General features: G+C 31.0%; 1 protein-coding gene across 3 annotated transcripts in view; it reads left to right on the forward strand.

Annotated features, from left to right (window-relative positions):
• Positions 1–4,723: 4,723 nt before the first annotated feature.
• Positions 4,724–21,111, forward strand: part of LOC145322682 (uncharacterized) — a 33,485-nt gene continuing 17,097 nt past the window's right edge. The window contains exons 1-24 of one of the 3 annotated variants that reach the window (XM_080164883.1): positions 4,724–4,876; positions 5,570–5,658; positions 6,077–6,158; positions 6,626–6,845; positions 7,227–7,382; positions 7,600–7,701; positions 8,168–8,442; positions 9,098–9,143; positions 9,585–9,658; positions 10,246–10,323; positions 10,650–10,708; positions 11,107–11,196; positions 11,603–11,670; positions 11,879–11,994; positions 12,087–12,646; positions 12,800–12,853; positions 13,684–13,755; positions 14,248–14,320; positions 14,726–14,811; positions 15,012–15,069; positions 19,320–19,433; positions 19,621–19,653; positions 19,938–20,062; positions 21,013–21,072. In XM_080164883.1, the coding sequence (XP_080021009.1) occupies positions 4,790–4,876; positions 5,570–5,658; positions 6,077–6,158; positions 6,626–6,845; positions 7,227–7,382; positions 7,600–7,701; positions 8,168–8,442; positions 9,098–9,143; positions 9,585–9,658; positions 10,246–10,323; positions 10,650–10,708; positions 11,107–11,196; positions 11,603–11,670; positions 11,879–11,994; positions 12,087–12,646; positions 12,800–12,853; positions 13,684–13,755; positions 14,248–14,320; positions 14,726–14,811; positions 15,012–15,069; positions 19,320–19,433; positions 19,621–19,653; positions 19,938–20,062; positions 21,013–21,072 (2,777 nt within the window). In that variant the 5' untranslated portion in view covers positions 4,724–4,789. The remainder of the gene's footprint in view (positions 4,877–5,569; positions 5,659–6,076; positions 6,159–6,625; positions 6,846–7,226; positions 7,383–7,599; positions 7,702–8,167; positions 8,443–9,097; positions 9,144–9,584; positions 9,659–10,245; positions 10,324–10,649; positions 10,709–11,106; positions 11,197–11,602; positions 11,671–11,878; positions 11,995–12,086; positions 12,647–12,799; positions 12,854–13,683; positions 13,756–14,247; positions 14,321–14,725; positions 14,812–15,011; positions 15,070–19,319; positions 19,434–19,620; positions 19,654–19,937; positions 20,063–21,012; positions 21,073–21,111) is intronic. The other 2 variants (XM_080164893.1, XM_080164901.1) reach the window with 2 other exon arrangements.

The raw sequence follows: 21,111 nt of genomic DNA on the forward strand, positions 1-21,111 counted from the left end.
AGGGGAGGTGGGGTGTGTGTGTTTCTGAGCATTTAGAGGGACACCGCCAAAAAATATATATGGTTGTTTTAATGTTTAAGATTGAAAAAGAAAATTATATAATGCTTAATAAATTAAGAATAAAGTATGAAATATATTTTCTAATATGTTTTTATGTTGTATTGTTACTGTCATAGATAAATTCTAGGTTGCAAATTGTATTTTGGTTATTGAAACCCTTGGGGCCAGCAGTAAAACCAGGATTTTCAGAAAATTATCGCAATCATTTTATGAATGTTAAGTTTTATGGTAAAGAGGGATATTTATGGCAAAATATAGTAATTCTATTGGTTTGAACATTAGAAAAACAAGGATGACAACATCCATAAAAGCGAAGCTTTTAAAAAGTACAAGTTAGTTTTAGACCTGTGAATTGTAAATTAATACGAACAATTTTTGAATTTTATAGATTATAACAAGAGGTTTAATTATAAATTGTTATTATAAAATAATGACTTTGCCCCTTTCCTCTAGGGCATGTCCAAACCCTATGGAAATTATTTAAGAATTTAATAAAAGTAGGTATATTCCCTAAAAAGAAAACCCTAATTAGTGCAGATGTTAACAAGATCTTAAACTTAATCGGATGAACAAACAAACAGACATTGTACTATTTTATATCTATAATACAAAGTAGCTTGATGTCTGTCTGTCTGAAGCTTAAGATCTTGGTAACCACTGAACCGATCGGATTCTACTCTTCAGGGAATATACCTACTTGTCCTGTGGTGGTTTTGGGCTATATTCTTGGGGGGTGGGACACCCCCAACCCCCCCAAAAAACAACCCCCCCCCCTTTTTTTTTTAGAAGATTTCCTTGGTCCTTTTTTTGTAGGAGATATTCTTGGTCCTTTTTATTTTTTTTTATGAAATTCACCTTAACTTTTTTTGATCACCTCTTGGGGCAAAGCCCCAAGAGGCTAGGGGCGAAGCCGCAAGTTATACATACAGCGTGATTGGTCACACAAAATGAACAAATACATACATCTTAAAGTTTGAAAAAGTTTGACTTTTCTCATGAAAAATCATACATGGATCTCAACTTTGACTCGAAAACTTACATTTCGGGGAAAGCTAAAATGCGCCAACATGAGAAAAAAAACCTTCAAAGTATTTTGAGTGAAGTAGAAAACTTCCAATTTTGCAATATTGGTCATCTATAATACAAAGTAGAACGATGTCTGTCTGTCTGTCTGTCTGTCCGTCTGTCCGTCTGTCCGTCTGTCTGTCCGTCTGAAACTTAAGATCTCAGTAACCACTGAACCGATTGGGCTCTACTCTTCAGGGAATATACCTACTGGTCCTGTGATGGTTTTAAGCTATTTTCTTGGGGGGTGGGACACCCCCAACCCCCCAAAAAATGAAACCCCCCCCAAAAAAATTTTTTTTTTTACTTTTTCTTTTTAAATCTAAAATACCAAAAATTAGGTTGATCAAACCTCTTGGGGAAAAGCCCCTAGAGGCTAGGGGCGAAGCCGCTAGTTTCCAACAAAGTGCCTGTTTACCAATGAATCTCAACCATCACCACTTTCTTTAGAATAAAGTAGAGTAAATTAAGGGCTTTATTTATTCTCTGTGCATTGCCTAATCACCTCTGGGGGGCCCTAGCCCTGTCTTGCCTATGCCTATACCTTTGGTCCCTATTACCAAATATAACCTTACCTACCCTGACCTGAAGTATTAATCAAACTAAAAAAACATAATTTTTTTATTGAAATTTTGTTTCAAATTAAAGGAGTTGGAAGGTTTTATGCTGAACAAGGCACTTTAAGGAAAACCGCCGCAATATTTAAATATTTCATTCAAAATGTAAAACATTGCCTCTTGGATAGGGGGGAAAGATTCTATTTAATTTTCAAAATCATTATTAGATGTCTTTACTTATGTAAAGTTTAAAGGCGTTTATAATTATAGAATAATTATTAAGCTACTTTTGTTTCCTTAAATCATAAAAAAGTGAAGCTTGGTAAAATTTGATGAAGCTGAGAAAATGAAAGGGAAAAATCACACCGGAAGTTTTTATGAACTAGAAACTTGTGCTTCTCATACATTATATATGTACTAGTACCTCCTCTTCATACCTTTCATGTGCCCCCCCCCCCCCATCCCTCTTTTTTACGTAAGCTTGGTCAAATCTCTTTACCCACTTTCTAACCAAGAACCAATGTCTGTTAATGTGGTTTGGTGTTATTTTTTAAACTATGCAAGTTGCACAATAATCTCATAAATAGATTTTCTTTATAAATATATCTTTCTTTGCAAATACTACCAATTTCAGTATATTAAAAAAAAAATTTCAAAAAAGGGGCAACTCATAAGTTTGTGCAGTTAGGAATTAGAAGAAATGTAAGGAAGTTATTACATGTATTTAATTATCTTTCACGAAATCACTAGTAAAATGTAGGTTTTTTAGCCCAAAAGTGGAATACTCTGGAAATTCGACCTGTTATCATTTATTTATACCTAAATAGAGAGCCCCACGTCTTTATTTAAATCATAAGTGCATAGCCTAATTTTTTTCATATTTTTATATTTTATCCCTAATAAAACCCTCTATTTTCCAAAAATCTAACATCATTTCAACAAGTTTTATTTATTTATTTTATATGAAGTTCTTTTAAATCCACAATAATATTTGTTTTTTTTTGTATAGAAATACATTTAATTAACTAAGATGGCATTCAAAATTTAAAATAAATTTCAAAGTATATAAAGATTTCAAAAAAATTATTATAGCAATTCAGATTCTCATACTGGAATAGGTCACTAGGACGAACGAACATCAACACTTAGAGAATAATTATAATATATGTAAATATTTTAAATGTCAAAACAAAATTGGAGTAAATTTGTTGAAAAACTGAGTTCGGACATTCTGGTAACGATTATACAGTTGCTACGTTTTCTAAAATACTTAACTACTAAAGAAATCACCATGCAAAGTTTGAAATCAATAAGACAATTCTAACATGCCTAAGTTAACAGGGAAGAAACTATATGGATGGGCGAACGGACCGTCACTTTTTTTAGAACAGTTTTGCTTTTAATAGACACATCACTTTGAATTTATAATTCATAATTACAAATATGTTTTATAAATATGTTTTACAAGTATTACAAAGACCTGTTAGTTCCTTCATTTGCACAAGATTTTTATTAACAAACACTGTTTCATTTTTCTCTTAATCTTGGCAATTCTTGCCTTTTCTTTCACAAGCAAAACAAATTGTTTTAGAGCTTTTAAATGATCTATTGCAAAATATGATATGTTTGTTATTTATAAAAATCACACTAAACATGAATTTTATTACTAAAAATGTTCCCGGATTTTTTATATTTTAACTTACGGATTTTTTAAAATGAATTTGTTAGGTTAAAAACACATTTTTACAGCTTTTTTTAAAGAAAAAATACACTCAAGTTCAAATGCAATTTATTCTTTAGGCTATGCACTTATGATTTAAATAAAGACGTGGAGCTCTCTATATAGATATAAATAAATGATATCTGGTCGAATTTCCAGAGTATTCGACTTTTTGGCTAAAAAACCTATATTTTAGTAGTGTAATATACTGTGTAAAATTTGTAACTTTAGAGACTACTCAGTAACACTGTGGTAATAAATATTAGAGCACGCGCGCTTTCTCAATAATATAATGGTTGACGAACTACGTGTCATTAGCGCCTCATATATTAAGCCCATCATTTCACACAGGAAATGGTATTTCAAATTACTACATCATACTATATCAAAATAAATCAAAGTAGCACAGCAATATTTGTAAGATTTTTTTCTTTTATCTATGGAATCAATAAAAAAATATAGGACGATTAAATTCATATTATTTTAATGATATTATTTAATATATTTAATATTTTTATATGAAAAATTAAATATTTTTAATAAAAAATCCCCCAAATTATTTTGAAAAAATCATCTAATTGTTTGTCCAAAATCTTTTGTCATTAGTATTTTATTATAGATGAAATCCAAAACCAAATAAAAAAACAAAATACAAATTTTTACTAACTTTTAAATTATGTAGCAACAATTATGACAATTTGACATTTTTTTACAACATAATTATGCCATATTAAACGTGATAGTTTTATGGACATGATTAAAAATAATATTAAAGTTTGAAAGCTAGAACGTGCATAGGCATTTGATTAAGGGATGTGCTAAAAGTGAAAGGCATATAGTGGTATTAAAACCCTCTACATCGCCCTCAAAGTCTCCACGCCCTTGTTTGAAAGACTTTTTTTTAATTTTGTGCATTATTTTCAAAAAACATATCCTGAACACTTTTTACATTCAGTTGATAGCTTTGATGATTTTTCATAAAAAAGTTTCCAAATTTCCAAATTAAAACTAAAATCAAAATTTTGTTTATAATTGGATGAAAATATATTAAAATCCTTATCCCAAATAGACTTTGATTATTAAAGACGACATTTTATATACGAAGAAATTACGCGGCAAATGCGCCAAAGTGTAAACAAATGGAACCAACCAACAAGGTGGCGCAGTGCATTTGAAAGCAACAAGTTGATGTTGACCTTGAAAATAACTTTTTATTTTAGAGAAGGATAAAATTTTGAATACAAAACTAATAAATTAGTAAATTTCATTCATGAATATATGTAACATAATCATATTTTAGGTATTATATTAAATTAGCGTTAAAACATATTTGTTTTCAGAAATAAAATGATGTAATAGGAGATAGTTGCCTCTTGTAAAGTAGAAGATGGCGTGTAATTCTCCAGACCAATGCTGGTATCTGGAGAGGGTTGGAGTCAGAGAACTACCTCATTATATACTTCAGAACACACGGGTATAAATACTTAAAATCAGTGTTCCGGAGCCGGGGGAGCCGGGAGCAGCAACATTTTTGGTGGAGCCGGATCTGGAGCCGTATTTTTCGTTAAAAACGGCTCCGGCTCCGGATTAGCTAAGTAATATTAATTATAATTTGGCAACGGTCTATTTCCATATAATAAACTGAAAAACTATTGTTACTTAACAAATAGACACACATCCTTCTACTTTTATATAGCTTTAATCAAATAAAAGCAAAATATTTTATAATATTTATTTTATTTTATCAAATTCAATAATGAAAAAAATTGACATATTAATTTTAAGGTAGGAGCCGGAGCTGGAGCCGGAGCCGCATCAAAATTATACGGCTCCGACACCCTGCTTAAAATTTATGAAATTTTGTTTTTATATTTGATCTTAAAAAGGGCATCTTTAAAAATGAATTCTTGCTTTGTTTAACGTATCCTTCTTTAGGAAATATATTCGGATGGTTCTCCTTATAATATATTTTCTTCCAGCATATTGGTGATTTTTTTGATTTCTTGATAAACAACAAGCATTGACCTAAAACTGAATCAATTTCTATAGAAATGCATTCGAAACAAGATCGATTGATAATAGTGACTATAAAATCATAACAACTCTTATTCAGCAGACAGACACACACACACAGATCCTTTTACCAAAAAGCTTTAATTTTATCCAGGCTGAAATCAAAGTTGGCCGAAGAGCAGGAAATGATAAAGTTTTGAAGCAATACGCTGCAGCTTCAAGAGACCATTTAATATTCATAAGGTTTGTAAATGCTTTTTATTGGTACATTTTAAAAGTTTTAGTAAAAAATCTTTTGTTTTACTAAAAGCAAATGCTATACCTACACGGTGAGGTATTACATCTCAAGAAAAATATACTCAAACAAAAAATCCTCTCCCCATTCCATGTCAGATTTTTTTTATGAAAGTAGTTTTCTTAGGTAATCGTACTTTTTTTCTTAGTTCAAATAATTTTTTTCTCCCTAAAATATAATTCCTACAAGAATCTTTCCCATTTGGTCATAAATTTTGATATATCTACCTGTCCTGAATCAATATTAATTTTCCAATTAAGACAATTGAGACATCATTTAGTCTTATTCAAGATTTTACCTAATCCAATTTCTATATGAAATAACTGGTAGTTTCATGGGGGATTGAATGTATTGTTTTATTAATAGGCATGGAGATCCAAGTAATTGGGAAACTATTCGGTGGTCCGTGAAAGATTTAAACGGTCTAAATGGTACTTATGTTAACCAGGTAATTTATATTACAAAATAACTTGATTTACTTATTAAATCTAAAGGGGTATTGTACGAAATGCACTCAGACTTGAATTTAGTGAACTGCATATTTTTTTCAGTTCAATAGTTTAAACTACATCTATAGGGCATATATTTGAAAGAATTTCAATTTTCTACCAGGTAGTTTAAAAAATATCAAGACTTGAAAATTATATTTTTTGGATATATGCAACATTAATGGCTGTCCTGTTTTCACAAAAACAGTATGATGACTATTTTGGTGGTGCCAAATTGATTAATAATTATTGTAATACAAGTGCACCGTAAAAGTAGGCTTGCAAGGTTTAGGAAATCGTAGGAGTAGGCTCCGCAGTGCTGGAGTTATAAAAAACTACCCCCTTAATTTTTTTTTTTAAATACATAAAAGAGATGGGGTTTTTTGTGCTATCTGAAGGGAAAGAATCGAAAACAACATTTTTGTAGGAAAAAATTCCACCATTGCAACCGGTTGTTTTGAATGCTGATGACTTGATTGGTATTGGCGTGACTGGAAGAACAAGCGCAAGGAATGAAGCTGGTTGTGATGTGGCTGTTGTCTACCAAATCAAAGCCCCACCGGCCTACCAGGAGCAGGCGGCCGCTGGAAATGAATCTGATGGAGAACAGGAGACCGACGAAGAAGTTTTAACGCAGAATTCTGTCGGTAAGCCTTTCCTTGAAGGTTCTAAAGTAGGTATATTTTTTTCACAAAAAATATATTTATGACTAGGTGCCAACTATAAGTAAACCAAGACCTTTCTATCTTTTAAAGTAAAAATGTTATTTGCATACAAAAATTTTTCTGATGAATGGCAGAATAATTCCAATTTCTTCTAGTCAATATATACAATTGAAATTTTTAAAGTTAAGATTACCTAGTTGTCGCAAATGAATAAAAATTGTCAAATTTGTAGAGTTACTTCACAGTTCCATATTGTGCTACTGTATATCAACTATCATGCTAAATTGCATTGTTCTTTTTTCTTTGGTTGAGCTTGTTCAAAAAGAGGCTCATTCGCAACACCCTATTGTATTGTTTTTCTAGATATGGTAGAGGAGCCATGTGCAGGTCCCTCTAACAGTACGGATGCAAAACCAACTAATGAGAAAGACAACTCTGGATTGGTTATTTCAAGCACTACTACAGAAACTGGTAAAGGAATCAAGACAGAGAAAACAACGGATAATCTAAATAATTCAGGTATTATTCTAGCGAAGCTTTTCTATAAGTAAGTTTGCATATTACGCAACTTGCTCATTTTCACGTTAGTATGAAATAAATAATTTTGGATTTATCAAATAATCATAAATGCACATATGTATATAAATACATTCCTATGTATCAAATAATGGAACGCAATTTTATATTTCAATATCATAATATAATTGGACAGTAATTTCTTAATTTTTTTTTATAGGCCAAGTTGTTAGTAGCACAACAAACTCGTTGTTTACACCCTCATCGAAAAATGGTTCATTGTTGTCAAATCAATCAGCTTCAATAAGTCCCTCTTCTTCAGGTTGGTTGAAAGGAATAGTTCCCCTGTAATTAAGATGACAAATTATAATTTGAAATATTGAATTTTCACTTGTTTTTCTTCTTTTTGAGCTAAGGGTTTCAGTACAGTTCAAGGTAAAATGTTGGTCAATTTTGTTTTTGAATAGAAAAAGTAGAAAATTTTTTTTGGGGGTGTGTAAATTTTTTCTAGATATTTGGTTTCTTTTTATAATTATAAACTTATAAACCTAATCAGGACCTATGAGATGCTACATTGTAAAGTTTCTTTTTAACAAAGATTACTACAGGATCATTTATTTTAAATTAAAATGTATTTCGTACCTACACACTTTGTATGAAATATTTTCTCAAAAAATGAGCAAATTTCAAACAAAAATTAAAGCAAAGAAGAATTTTTTTTATATTTTTATGCCTCTTGGTTAAAATGGTATAATATGTTTGGTATATATAAACAGATATTAATTTAGGAAGATCCAAGGATAGCAGTAAAGTTGCTGAGAGATTAGAATCTAAAATTAAAGATGAGCCACGAACCTCACAAATCAACACGGGCATCAGTTCAAGTGTTAGCAAAGTGTCAGAAAAACTACGGTCAAATTTAGATGTCAAGACAGAACATAAATCAGACAACGAGGCAAAATCTGCCAAAACTAAAGCAGCTCCTGATATAGTTGTCACCATTTCCGATGATTCCAAGTCTAGTGTGCAAAGCGAGGAGTCTAAAACGGATTTTAATAAACAGGTAAACCTACCTACCTATATTTTGAATTGGCGATTTGAATTAACAAAGGTTCAATAAACGAACTACTGGACCCTTTGAGAGCCAACCAGGATTGGAGCTCCCCACTAGAAACACATTTTTCAAGGATATGTGATCCACTTATCCTATCATTGGAATAGAATTTTCAAAATATAAAGGGGAGGGGCGGATGTGCCACTTTTTGAAACCAAAAGTAAAACGCGCATGATCTCAGCCCATAAAAGAGTTACTGCTCTAAAATTCGGCACAGCTGTTGCTTTTGTTGAGAACAATATGGAAAAAACGGCTGCAGAACCGCCGCTCCAGCCGAAAACCGCCGTTTCTCGCCAAATTGTTTAGCCTTTTCTTGATATAATGGACAATTTTCAAACATCTGAGATAAACTTTTTTTTCATAAAATTTCTATTATATTTTCACGTGACACTTTTAATATTTCAAACATGTCAATATTACACCGCAGTTTCTTTACACTTCCATATTGTACTCTTTAAAGCAATTGCAATCTATGAGCTGTAACTCTTTATTTAGTTGAGTTCCTTTGACTTTTAGTTTTGGTTTAAAAAAGTGTCACTTCCGCCCCCTCCCTTTACTATTGTGTTTATTTTTATTTGAATAAGATACCTATACTGTATTTTAGAGAAAAAAGAGTAAAAGATCAGATAGAAGCCTAACTACACTAAATAGTAAGTACTTCTTTCTCAGATACTTACACGACTTTAAATTTATGTATTGAGAGAATAAATATGACTAATATTGATCAATTTGAATCATGTAATGTTAGTTTATATTAAACTTTTATTAAACTTATAAAATTAAACAGGCTGGTTATGAACAAATTAGCAATTTGCAAAACAACATTGATATAAAAAAAACAATTAAAATTGCTACATGCATGGGTTAAAAAGATAAAAATCGTCAAAACTTTGTTTTTTTGTATTTGGTGGATTCGAAGAGGTATTATTGGGCAGAAAAATAGCCTATAACAAACCAAAGACATAAATTAAAAGATAAAATAGCCTTAAACCATTCCGGCACCAATTTGAAACTTGACTAAAATGAAGTTCTCAATATGTTCATCATTGGTTACCTACCTGAAACTTAAGATAATAAGATACTTATTTTAGAGCTCGGTGTGAAACCAAAAAAGAAGAAACCAAGGAGAATTTATAGCAGTGATAGCCAAAGTTCTTCTCCCCAGGTATAAAATAATTTCCAACTAAACACAATCATTTTTTATTAAAACTAAAATGAGTTATATACATTTATAGTCCATTGAAGATAGAACCCAATTTAGGGGGGGGGGGCGGGTGGGGGGGAATGCTACCATCTCGTAATCAATGCGTAAATGGCACTTTAAATCCAAATTTCGTTATGAAACTTTTCCAACTTTTTCTTTGATGTAGGGAAAATAGACATACCAAGGATAAACGAAATTCGGATTCTAAGTACAATTTGCGCATTGATTACGAGATTGTTGCATGACCCCCCCCCCCCCCCCCCCCCCCTAGATTATCTAAACCAAAAGACTTAAGGTAATAATATTACCTATATTGTAAAATATGGGGAAAGTATTTCATAGTTTGGTGCTTCAACACAAAGTGCCGGTTGCATACTGATATCCCTGTCCCATTATTTCTTGAATAAATTGAAAATAAGTTGGAGGGGGAAGTTCTTTTCTCTTCAACATCTTTAGATGATTCTAACCTTGCGGGACTCCATCTAACCTGACCCAATTACAAATTTAGCTTACTTTTCTTATCATTTCTACTTTTTACTTTTCTTTAGAGCTCTGAAAGTGAGTCGGAAGAAAAAGCATTAGATTTAAGGAAGCTTATTAACAAAATGAAGAAAAAGAAGGCTAAGGTAAAAACAATAAGGGATAAGACAATGATCAATAAATTAGTTTACTTCCCCAATGACGATAAACAAATTTAATACTGTATATTAAAATCATTGATTAAAAAAAGTTTGAACACCACTAGTTTTGAACCAATTAACCAATCAAAATTCTATAAAAGTATGCAACGTTTTTGTTATAATAAACATCAATCATCTGAATATAGAGAACGTTTCAAAAACTTTTCTTTTCTATGATTTTTAATTAACATTAACTCGAAACTCTCATAATAAATTATTTTCCATTAGGTATTACCGTATTCAACCAATGATTAACTAATTCATATTATTAGGTTACATTGAAGATGAACATCTTACCAAGAAAGGCAGTTGGAGCTAAAGTCACAGAAAGGTTTGAAAACTTTTATTTACGAATTTAATATAAAAATTTGAAATAGATGTAATCATAAATAAAAATTAAGGAGTGTTTATTATTGTAAAATATCGTAATTCAATTAGGTATAAAGGACGCTGTAAGCTAAACATTTAGGTAATATTTGGTACTGGGTAGTCCGGCAGGGTTAAAGTCCCCCAAATGGGTTAGGAATAGGAAAAAAGTACCCCCCAAACTTAGTTTTAATTTGGTTAAAAAATATACGACAGAGGGAGTTCAGTGATCGACAGGCAATTTGAGGAAAATAGCCATTCTGTGTCATGTTTCTAGGCGTCCTTCTCAACTGGATTTTCGAGACGTCTCTTTTCTTCTATTCCCAAACTGATTAGGCAAACTCTTGTTGATATGTTTTTTAGATGTATTGTAAGAAATGGAAATCCGGTGGTTGATTACAAAATAGTCAAGTGGAGGACAGTGTCTTCTCAGGATTACAAAGTTGTTTCAAGGTTTGACCATTTATTTTAATAGCAAGTACAATATACGTCATTTAAAATATTTTTCTTGGTTTATTTATAGCACAATGGATGATAAATTATTATTCATCCCAAATGATAATGTACTAAATTTCTCGTTTTGTAGTGAAAGAATATGGGTTGAAAAGTTTGGACACCATTAGTTTCGAAACAATAAATAAAAATTCATTAAAAGTACCCAAAGTTTTTTGGCCAACGAATAATATAACATGGTTGGTTAGGTATAAAACTTAGGGTACTAGAGTAATTTACAGTCCAATGTCCCCTCCCTCTCTGTCTATAAGAAAGTAGTTTACCTTTGTATATTTTAGTATGATATTATTAATAACTTTGCTTAGTTTAATAGTTACCTTCCTTCAAATAACCATACTAATTGCAGGAAATGGCAAGGATTACCTCTGGACGGGAGTAAAGGTACACCTCTTTTAGCTGCTTTAGCCCCTTCAGGTTACATATTTAACATGATTATGTTATAATCAATAATATTTACCTAACTAAATTATGATGAAAATATTTCATAATTTCTACTCAATATCTAGGTACAAACTTTTGATTCATGTAATTTTCATTTCATGACAGTTTAGATTATCTTTTTGTTTTCATTATGGAGCAACATGTGTCTAGTAATGATTAATCTGTAACTCAACAATTTTAGATGAATCTGGTGATGACTCTAGTAATGAGGACATTGAAAGCTTTGCTGACAATGAAGGAGATGATTCCGATGGGAATACAAAACCTAAAAAGCGCCTCAAACTATCTCCCAGAAAGGTGAAACTAATTTTTAAATTACCTAAGATTCAAATCATCGAATAAGATTTACATTGAATTTCTTTAATGAATATATTTTTGCATTTGTTAAGGGATCTCCAAAGAAAAACGTGCTTCCTGCCTCCGTTCTAGGCAGTGTTAGATCCTCAACTCCTGACAGACTTCAAGATAAAGATTCAAACACAAGTACTAACAACAAAAATCTTTCTGATCTTCCAATTTCTCCTCTATATCTTTCTTCTACGTTTAAACATGCTGGTGCTAAGAATGTGTCAGTTGCTCAATTATCTTCAGTTAACAGCCCCTCAAAATCCAAAGCTCAAAATAAACAGTCAAAAACAGCTGCTGATCATAAAACAACATTTAAAAATAATTTTCTGGAAGATATCAGTGATGAGGAAATTGCTACAAACGGCAAGGATGAACATAATTTGTCCTTCGATGATATCAGTGATGAAGATTTTCCAGTAAATGGAAAAGATAAGAAAGAAAATATGACTGCTAAAGATAAAAGAAAGGATGCAACAAAGAAAGATAAAAACGCAAAGAACGGTTCCGAAAATCCTTCTGTTAAAAGGAGAAATATATCGGATGATGATCAAAGTGATCCTGAAATCAGGAAAGAAATTGAGATGGTGTCCAAAAAGATCAAGTAAGAATTTACCTTATAAGTTATTATTGCAATCATATTCATAATTATATGAAACTTGGTGAGTAAAATATGGAAAAAATATTCATCAACACAAATATGAATAGGTAATACTTCAGGTGCTACTTAAGATATTAATAAGAAATAATTGTTTAGGTTGAAAGATCTGAATGAAGATTCTTCTTCTAATTCCTCTGCTGACTTATACAGGTTTTTTTTTTTAAATAATTCTATCTATATAGGTAATTAAGCAACAGGATGTCTGTCTGTTTGTGTGTTTGTCTGTATGTTTTACCGAAGGATCTCGCTAATTGCTGAACCGATACGGTTCTCCTTTACAGGGTAGCTTCTCATAGGTCCTGGGAAGGTTTATAACCATTTTGGGGTAGAGTACCACCATGCTCCCAAGAGAAATTGCCCCTAGAAAAAAATTTCCCCCTCCAAAAAATATTCTTTTTGATTTTTCTTAAACTGAAATTAGATTTTTTATCTTTTTGAATCTAAAATAAAAAAAATGGGTTATTAAATTCACTCCCTTATTGCCCCTAGAGGCCTCTAGGGGGCGTAGCCGCTAGTACTTAATTTAGTAGTAAGATTTATGTGTGGTTGTTGTAAATGTCCATTAATACTTGCAAACAACCAAACCTATCGTTCCACAATTTTCCGAAAAGCTTGGATTAATCCGGGGAATTTTTAAGCTAACTTACGGTGTATGCGGGGAGATATGCAGGGTGCGACACTCTCTTTAAGATATATAGCTCCAAGAAAAAATACCGCCTCCCCCCCCCCATAAATAAAAAAATATTATTTCTCAATAAATTAAATCTAGGGGTAACTCACACCCACTCTAGTGTTGTATAAAAGTACTCCCAAAGGAAAACTCTTCTTACCTTGCCAAAAAAAGAATCTATATTAAAAATCAATTGGTAAAAGTACTTTCCCCGTAGGAAATGATGATGTGTAATTACGCAAGTGTAACAAACCACAACATATTTGGGTCGCAAGCAACATGAACCAAAGTAATAAATAAGTCTAAATAGTTTTAGAAATATGGCAACCAGTAATTCACCAGAAATCGACAAGAAACCTGATATATCTACGTTAATAAAAAGGTAAACATACTAAAACAAATTGTTTAATACCTATTTAATAGATTTGAATTAAGAATTTTTTGTGGGACGCCACAAATCGAATGGGAAAAAAGTTGGTAGCTTTTTGTGAAATTATACCTGGCATTTAAAATGCGTAATAGCTAATTTTCAGATTCAGTAGGATATATTTTGAAAATTATAAAAATATATTTGTTAGTGTCCTATTGTGACCAGAAAGAGGAACATTTTTTTCGCTGAATTCAGTAAAGTTGGTGTTGGGTTGTAGTCTAATGCTCTTCTTAAGTCAAACATTTCTTAATTAAGGACCATTTCATATATATACATTTGGTTATATAATTAAGACCACTTTGACTTAATAAGAGCATTTTTGTACAACCCAACACCTAAACTTACGGAATTACACAAGAAATGTCCTCTCTGTTTTAAAAATCTTGTCCTAGTTATAATCTTACTGAACTTAATCGTTATGATTCTACAAAATCCGTATTTTAGAAAAGGCACATTTGAAGATGATGGTGATATAGAAGTAATTACTCTTGATGAATATGATAACTTTCTTCAACAGGTAACTATTTATCCTATCCTATTATATAAAGTAGTATGCTTTTTTGTCTCTAGCGAAGGATCTCGCTAACCACTGAACCTATATGGAATCTTTTTATAGGTCTAGGGAAGGTTTAGAACTATTTTAGGGAGAGTATTACTCCTAGAAAAATACTCCCTCAAAATATATAAAGCAGGTACGAGGGAATGTGATTCAGACAAACAATTATAAGTGAAAATTTCCCCACAGCCCTCTTCCCTTATTTCTCCCCCTTCTTACCCACTTTCCTTCAGCTACATTATAAAGCAAGATTACGCCAACTCTACGACAACAAAATATTTGATTTTCGGCAATTTCAAATGGAATTAATTGGCTGAATCACAGCCCCAGATTAAAAGATTATTAAAAGATTTGTTGTATTTCTAGAGCCAAAGCGTGTGCATAGTAGACAGCGAAGACGAGGACGAAAAAGGTCACAGGAGCTGCCCAGAATCTGACGTAGATAATGGCAGGTAAGGATCAGTATCAGGAGGGTAGCAACTTTATGTCCGGTCTGGTTAAATTACGTTAAGGTTACCTTTCATGGATATTACCCCATAGGTAACAGGTATAGAGCCTGAACAGGGGAATGTTTTCTCTCAAAAATTTAAAAATTAGAGTGGTTTCTGTGTTCAAGAGTTTGGTTTGAGTTAAAGCACCTTTTTTATTTTAGGTATTGTAGCGGCGCATCTTCTGGTCCTGAATCAGACGGAGAACATGAAGTAATAAAGGTAATTTTTTTTAGATATTACCTTCATTGGGTGTTTTAATCCTGTTGTACTCATACTGTACGGTGCTTTCACATAAAGCACCTGTTGAGCAATGTTATCCCCTACCCTCTTTACTTTTGATAATAAGAAATTTTCCTATACATGACCCATGCGGGGAGCCCAACCCTGCAGAGATACCAAGAAACAATGTAACCAAACCTGACCTAAACAAACAAAAATCTAACCATCTCCCTCATTTTCAATTTATTTTAAATTAAGAGAAGTGGGTTATCAATAATCAACAAGGTACAGTGTGTGATCCCACCGAATAGCGAATATACTAAAAATATTTTCGTTCATATTGTACAATAAATAGTAATTACAGTCTTACCTTCGTAATTCAAATTATAGTTTGATGTTATAAATAAAAAATGTCTTATTGTAAATCTATCTTGAATAGTAGCTGAGAAAATAAATTTCCCCCAAAGCGTTATGGCCTGACTGACGGACGGACATACAAAGTGAATTATAGATTGCCACTAAAAATATTTTTATAATCTAAAAGAAAATATGGTAAAAGTTTGATGTATTTTTTTTATTTACAATAATTTGAATCTTCTGCATTTCAATTTCTTGCTATTCACTTTTCTGAAGAATTAGTTTCTAGATTATGACCTAGTATTCAAATATCGGGTTTAATAATAACAAGGACAATATCCTTACATAGTGTTACAATGTTCGCCTGACTGTCTGTTTAATATGTTCTCGCTACACACAAAACTGTTTTACTTTTGAGGGAATATTCACATTAGTTATTTGCAAGGACTTCCAACCAATTATGATTTTAGGGAGTAAGCACCTGATTTTTTTTTGTGGGGGGAGTGGGAGGGATTAATACTACAACCCTAAGACGTCCCTAGTTAGTGGCATACTTTTGTATGTTTGCTTTTCATAACTTTTATAGGCTACACATATTTTTCCATAGATATTACCTAGTCAAATATTCTCGAAAATTACGAGTTAAAACACACACAAGTATAAACGGACATATATACATTACATTTTAGCCATTGCATAAATTCCAACAACTAGAGTTTATTATAGAACAGCCTACGCTTCTAATAAAGCATAAAAAAACTGACGGATAAAAAGTTTTGATATCACCTGCAACCAGCAGGGGGGAATATTGGTATTTTTAAATATTCTCACAGTACATCATATTAAAGTTTTATTTTTATTTTAAAAGATTTTTTTGTATTTGATATTTAATTTAAGTAATAAAAAATCCATTTAAATAATTTCAAAAAAAGATAATGTAAATTATAGATGTATAGTAAAAATTTATATTCTAATGAATACCAACAAGGATGAATTGGTAGCAAATCTTTCACTGTAAGAAATCAAATAAACCATTTAAATTAGAAAAGTGTACATGTTCTTTGTTTGGAAGCAGTTTTAAAGCTCTTAAGGAAAACACAAACTTATGAACTACAAACTAATTTCTAAGAATGAATTCTTTGATTTCGACAGAATAACTAACTCTAAGAGAGTTCACTATAAATTCTGTTTGATTTGTGTGTTAACTACACAAATAAACGTCCAACTGACAGTCAACCGTATACAACTTTTGTAGTAGCTTTGCTTCTTAAAAAATTATGTCCCCGGTGAACAATATCGGTGTCCAATTTATATTCTACAAGTTTTTTGTTGAAAGAATTTGGTATTGATTTAATAACAAATTTAGTAATATTTTGTTCATAATGTTTGTGACCATTGGTGATTAAGCAACAAGTTTTATCAGACAATCAAAATACCTATTAAAGGATTTTTTTGTTGAATTTTAAAAATTTATTTTTACTTTATTTATTTTAAATTTTAAGTTAATATGGACAGTTTTTCGTTTATTTTGTTCTTTTCGAATCTTGTACGTCTTGTTTGATTTAAACTTTATATTATAACAATGTATTCTTGGAAGTTAAAAACTAAGAGATTATGAATAAATAATAAACGGAAGTTTAATGAAATCTCTATTTCAAATTAATGTTATATAATGCATTAATAACACTGAATCCGTGTCTTTGTTCTTAAAAGCTTTAAAGGATACAGTTTTGATAGTAACGAAATCAGATAATAAAACATAAGTTTTATTTAGAATGGATATATTTATTTTCTTTTCTTAATTTCTTTAGTTTGTATGTATGTGTAAAAGCTAATAATTTTAGATGTAAATAACACAAAAATAGAACTTTATATTGTGAAAAACCAAAAAAGTGAGAATAAATAAAAATGGGTGCCAATACCAGCATCATTCAAACATTTCCGTTGAAACTGTTTAAAAAATATTACAATGTTCACCCTATGCCGCATAGAATAAAGGTATGAATTAGCCTTTACCAAAATATATTAACAAGTTATGGTAAGTTCAAAATTTATAACACACCACCAAAGTTATCAAATGCACTCTTAAAGTCAAAAGCACACAAATGTCAACTCAGAAAATTTTATAATTTTGACGTAATCAAAGCAGTAGACAGTAAATCATTAGCCACTAGATGACAAATTCATCTAGGTACATTTTATACTTTTTTGTTTTTGAAAATATTCTTTTAAGGTCTTTTTCGTACTTATTAGCTTTCAATTACAATGGTAATAGCTGTGATAAGTAATTCTGTAAAAATCCTTTTCCCGAAATGTTATACGCATATTTAAAATCTTTACATTTTGAGACAGTCTAGCATGGATTGACAAATTTGGAATTGTTGTTGATCAGTCAGGTTTCTGCACTTTGTTTGCAAATATTTTTGCAATGTTTATTCAGGTTGTTAAATAATAGTGAGAATCCACAGGTTATGAAATACAAACATTATATATTTTTTTCTTTTAATGGTAGTACAATCCAAATTTTTAAATAAATAATGCTGTAAGTAGTAGCACATAATGCAAATCTATAATGAATTCCATTAATCATGAAAGTTTATTATTATATAAAAAAGGTATAAAGTATATTACGTTCTTAGAACTTTCAAATTTATAGGACAATATTTTAAAATCTTAATTTTTCTTAATGTGAACTTTTAGATAAATGTTTTAATTGCGATACAGTTCTATCTATTTGTTAGTCTATCATTAGAAACGATTAGCTATGCAACTCATTCTACAATAAGAAAGTATTAGCTTATAGTGAACCAAAGGCTTCTCAAAATAGAATCAAAATTAAAACTAAAGCATGATCCTTATGTAATAGTAATATAATATTTGTTTGTCTGTCTGCTTTGCGCGTTTGTAGTTCTCCTAAGTACTGTGAAGCTTCTTATAGGTCCATTTAACATTAGATTAAAACACTAGAGAAAGGGTTAAATAACTGTATCTCCCCATCGCACTGTCCTTGAGCCAACTTCCAATTGGGTCATTGAAAATCAACCAATGGTGTGTTGTGTCTGTATATACATCTATACTATACATCTGTTTTTATAACTATTTTGGGGGATGGTAACTCCGCTATCCCAAAACTTGTTTTAAACTAAAATTGACACTATTTTCTCAAGATTGAATCTGAAGCATAAGAAGTGGAAAACAATGATGAAGAAGCTATTTTAAATTCTTGTATTAAAATTGAATCTGAAGCATCAGAAGTAGAAAACAGTGATGAAGAAGTTATTATAAATTCTTGTATTAAGATTGAATCTGAAGCATCAGAAGTAGAAAACAATGATGAAGAAGTTATTCTAAATTCTTGTATTAAGATTGAATCTTAAGCATCAGAAGTAGAAAACAGTGATGAAGAAGTTATTATAAATTCTTGTATTAAGATTGAATCTGAAGCATCAGAAGTAGAAAACAGTGATGAAGAAGCTATTCTAAATTCTTGTATTAAGATTGAGTCTGAAGCATCAGAAGTAGAAAACAGTGATGAAGAAGTTAATCTAAATTATTATATTAAGATTGAATCTGAAGCATCAGAAGTGGAAAACAGTGATGAAGAAGCTATTCTAAATTCTTGTATTAAGATTGAATCTGAAGCATCAGAAGTGGAAAACAGTGATGAAGAAGCTATTCTAAATTTTTGTATTAAGATTGAATCTGAAGCATCAGAAGTGGAAAACAGTGATGAAGAAGCTATTCTAAATTCTTGTATTAAGATTGAATCTGAAGCATCAGAAGTAGAAAACAGTGATGAAGAAGCTATTCTAAATTCTTGTATTAAGATTGAATCTGAAGCATCAGAAGTAGAAAACAGTGATGAAGAAGTTAATCTAAATTATTATATTAAGATTGAATCTGAAGCATCAGAAGTAGAAAACAGTGATGAAGAAGCTATTCTAAATTGCAGCCAAACAGCTCTCTTCCACAGGATTAAGGATAAACACAAACTCACTGTAAAACAGGTAAGAGTTGTCACTATTTAATATGCTAGTTGTTTTGTCCCTAGCTTCTAGGGGAGGGCGACAGAGATCAGGAAAATAGCCTAACTTTCAGGGGGAGGCAAATAAATGATAGAAAAGTTTGTCCCTATTTATCATTAGTACTCAAACTTTAATAAGTTTTTATTGATTTTATTGTAATTTTTTTTAGCCAAGAATCAAGACAGAACCTTTTGACCTGAGCCAGGAATTAATGCTATTAATACATTTTGTGTAGGTATAAATTAAGTTTTCTTTTTATTTTTTACTTTAGATATTGCCTAAAACTATTTGTTATTTATGTTTTAATGTACTTTTTACTATTAAAATAATTTGATTAAAGTTCAAGCTTTGGGCTATATTTGATAGTTTATTTTTTCGCAGTTCCTATTTTTAAATTCAGAAAAGTTATGAATTATGTTTGCGACCAAAATGCTCTTAGTTTGACACTCATTTTTTAATGAATCATGATTTTAAAAGCTTAAATATCAGTCCCAGATCCAGGAAAGCCAGAGTTTGTTTCTACCAGATTCTCAAGAGGAAGATTCCCAGGATGAATTTGTTCAAGATGTCATTGATAATCTTGGCGGAGATATTGATAAAGATATTGTCAGGTACGTCTTCGGAATTAGCAAATCTACTTCTTAACACATTTGCTTAGGTTTAGGGTATTTAGGAGTAAAGAAAAACGTACGCGAAGCGCTAGAAAGTTTGTAGATTTAAAATTAGGTAGAAGAAAGTGGTGTAAATTAATTAATGGGTTATACTAGCTAAACTTTCTTGCCTTCTATAATCCCTCTCTCTTTTCTTAAATTATTTTTTTTTTGTCTGAAACTTGAAATGTCAAACTGAACTGATTGAGTTCTCCTTTGAAGAGAAGCTTCACATAGGACCTGGGAATGTTTGGGCTATTTCATTCTTTTTAGATTTAATCCTTAGAAAGGTTTCAGGCTATTTTTTAAAGCCCTTTAACTACAGAGTCTCTAGATGATAGGGCAGCGGCCGCTAGTTTATATTATAAAGACAAACAGGAACACGGTTTTTCGTCAATTTATATTAATATTAGATATTAAAACATGTTTTATTACCCTAGGGATTAATACTTGTAATTGATTACGTATAGACTGTCTGTAAACTTGAATAAAAGTTTTGTTTTCATTGACATTGGTGAAGTATTCTAGCTCAGCCGCATTTAGTGTGACTGTGTGCAAACCAAAAAAATATTTCATAAACTTATAGTTTTTACCAAGGATCGGCAGCCGCGCGTCAGCCGCCTGTAAGCCTCAGGGAAATCAACCTTTTACAATTTTAAAAATCAGCTGTAAGTCTAAACCTGACCCAAATTGGCAATATCTCTTTAAAACAAATAAAGCATTCAAACTGAATTTAATTTGAGGCGGATTTGCGGCTGACTTTTAAAAAGTTTAAGTTTCATGTATAAATAAAAAAATGTTATAGGTACTTTTCATGGGTTAAAATTTAAAAGGACTACCCAGGTAACATAAAAACTTTTTAGATTTGGTTTTATTTTATTTATGAGAAATTTGCAATTGTATATTTTTAGGTCTGCAATTAGCAAAGATAAGATAGAAGGCGGAACAAGAAGTATTCAATCTGTTTGTAGGTATTAGTATTCTCATCTATATAAAGAAATATTCCTACC

Source organism: Acartia tonsa, chromosome 1 (assembly GCF_053477335.1).
Source record: "Acartia tonsa isolate MP-2025a chromosome 1, ASM5347733v1, whole genome shotgun sequence".
Taxonomy (NCBI): domain Eukaryota; kingdom Metazoa; phylum Arthropoda; class Copepoda; order Calanoida; family Acartiidae; genus Acartia; species Acartia tonsa.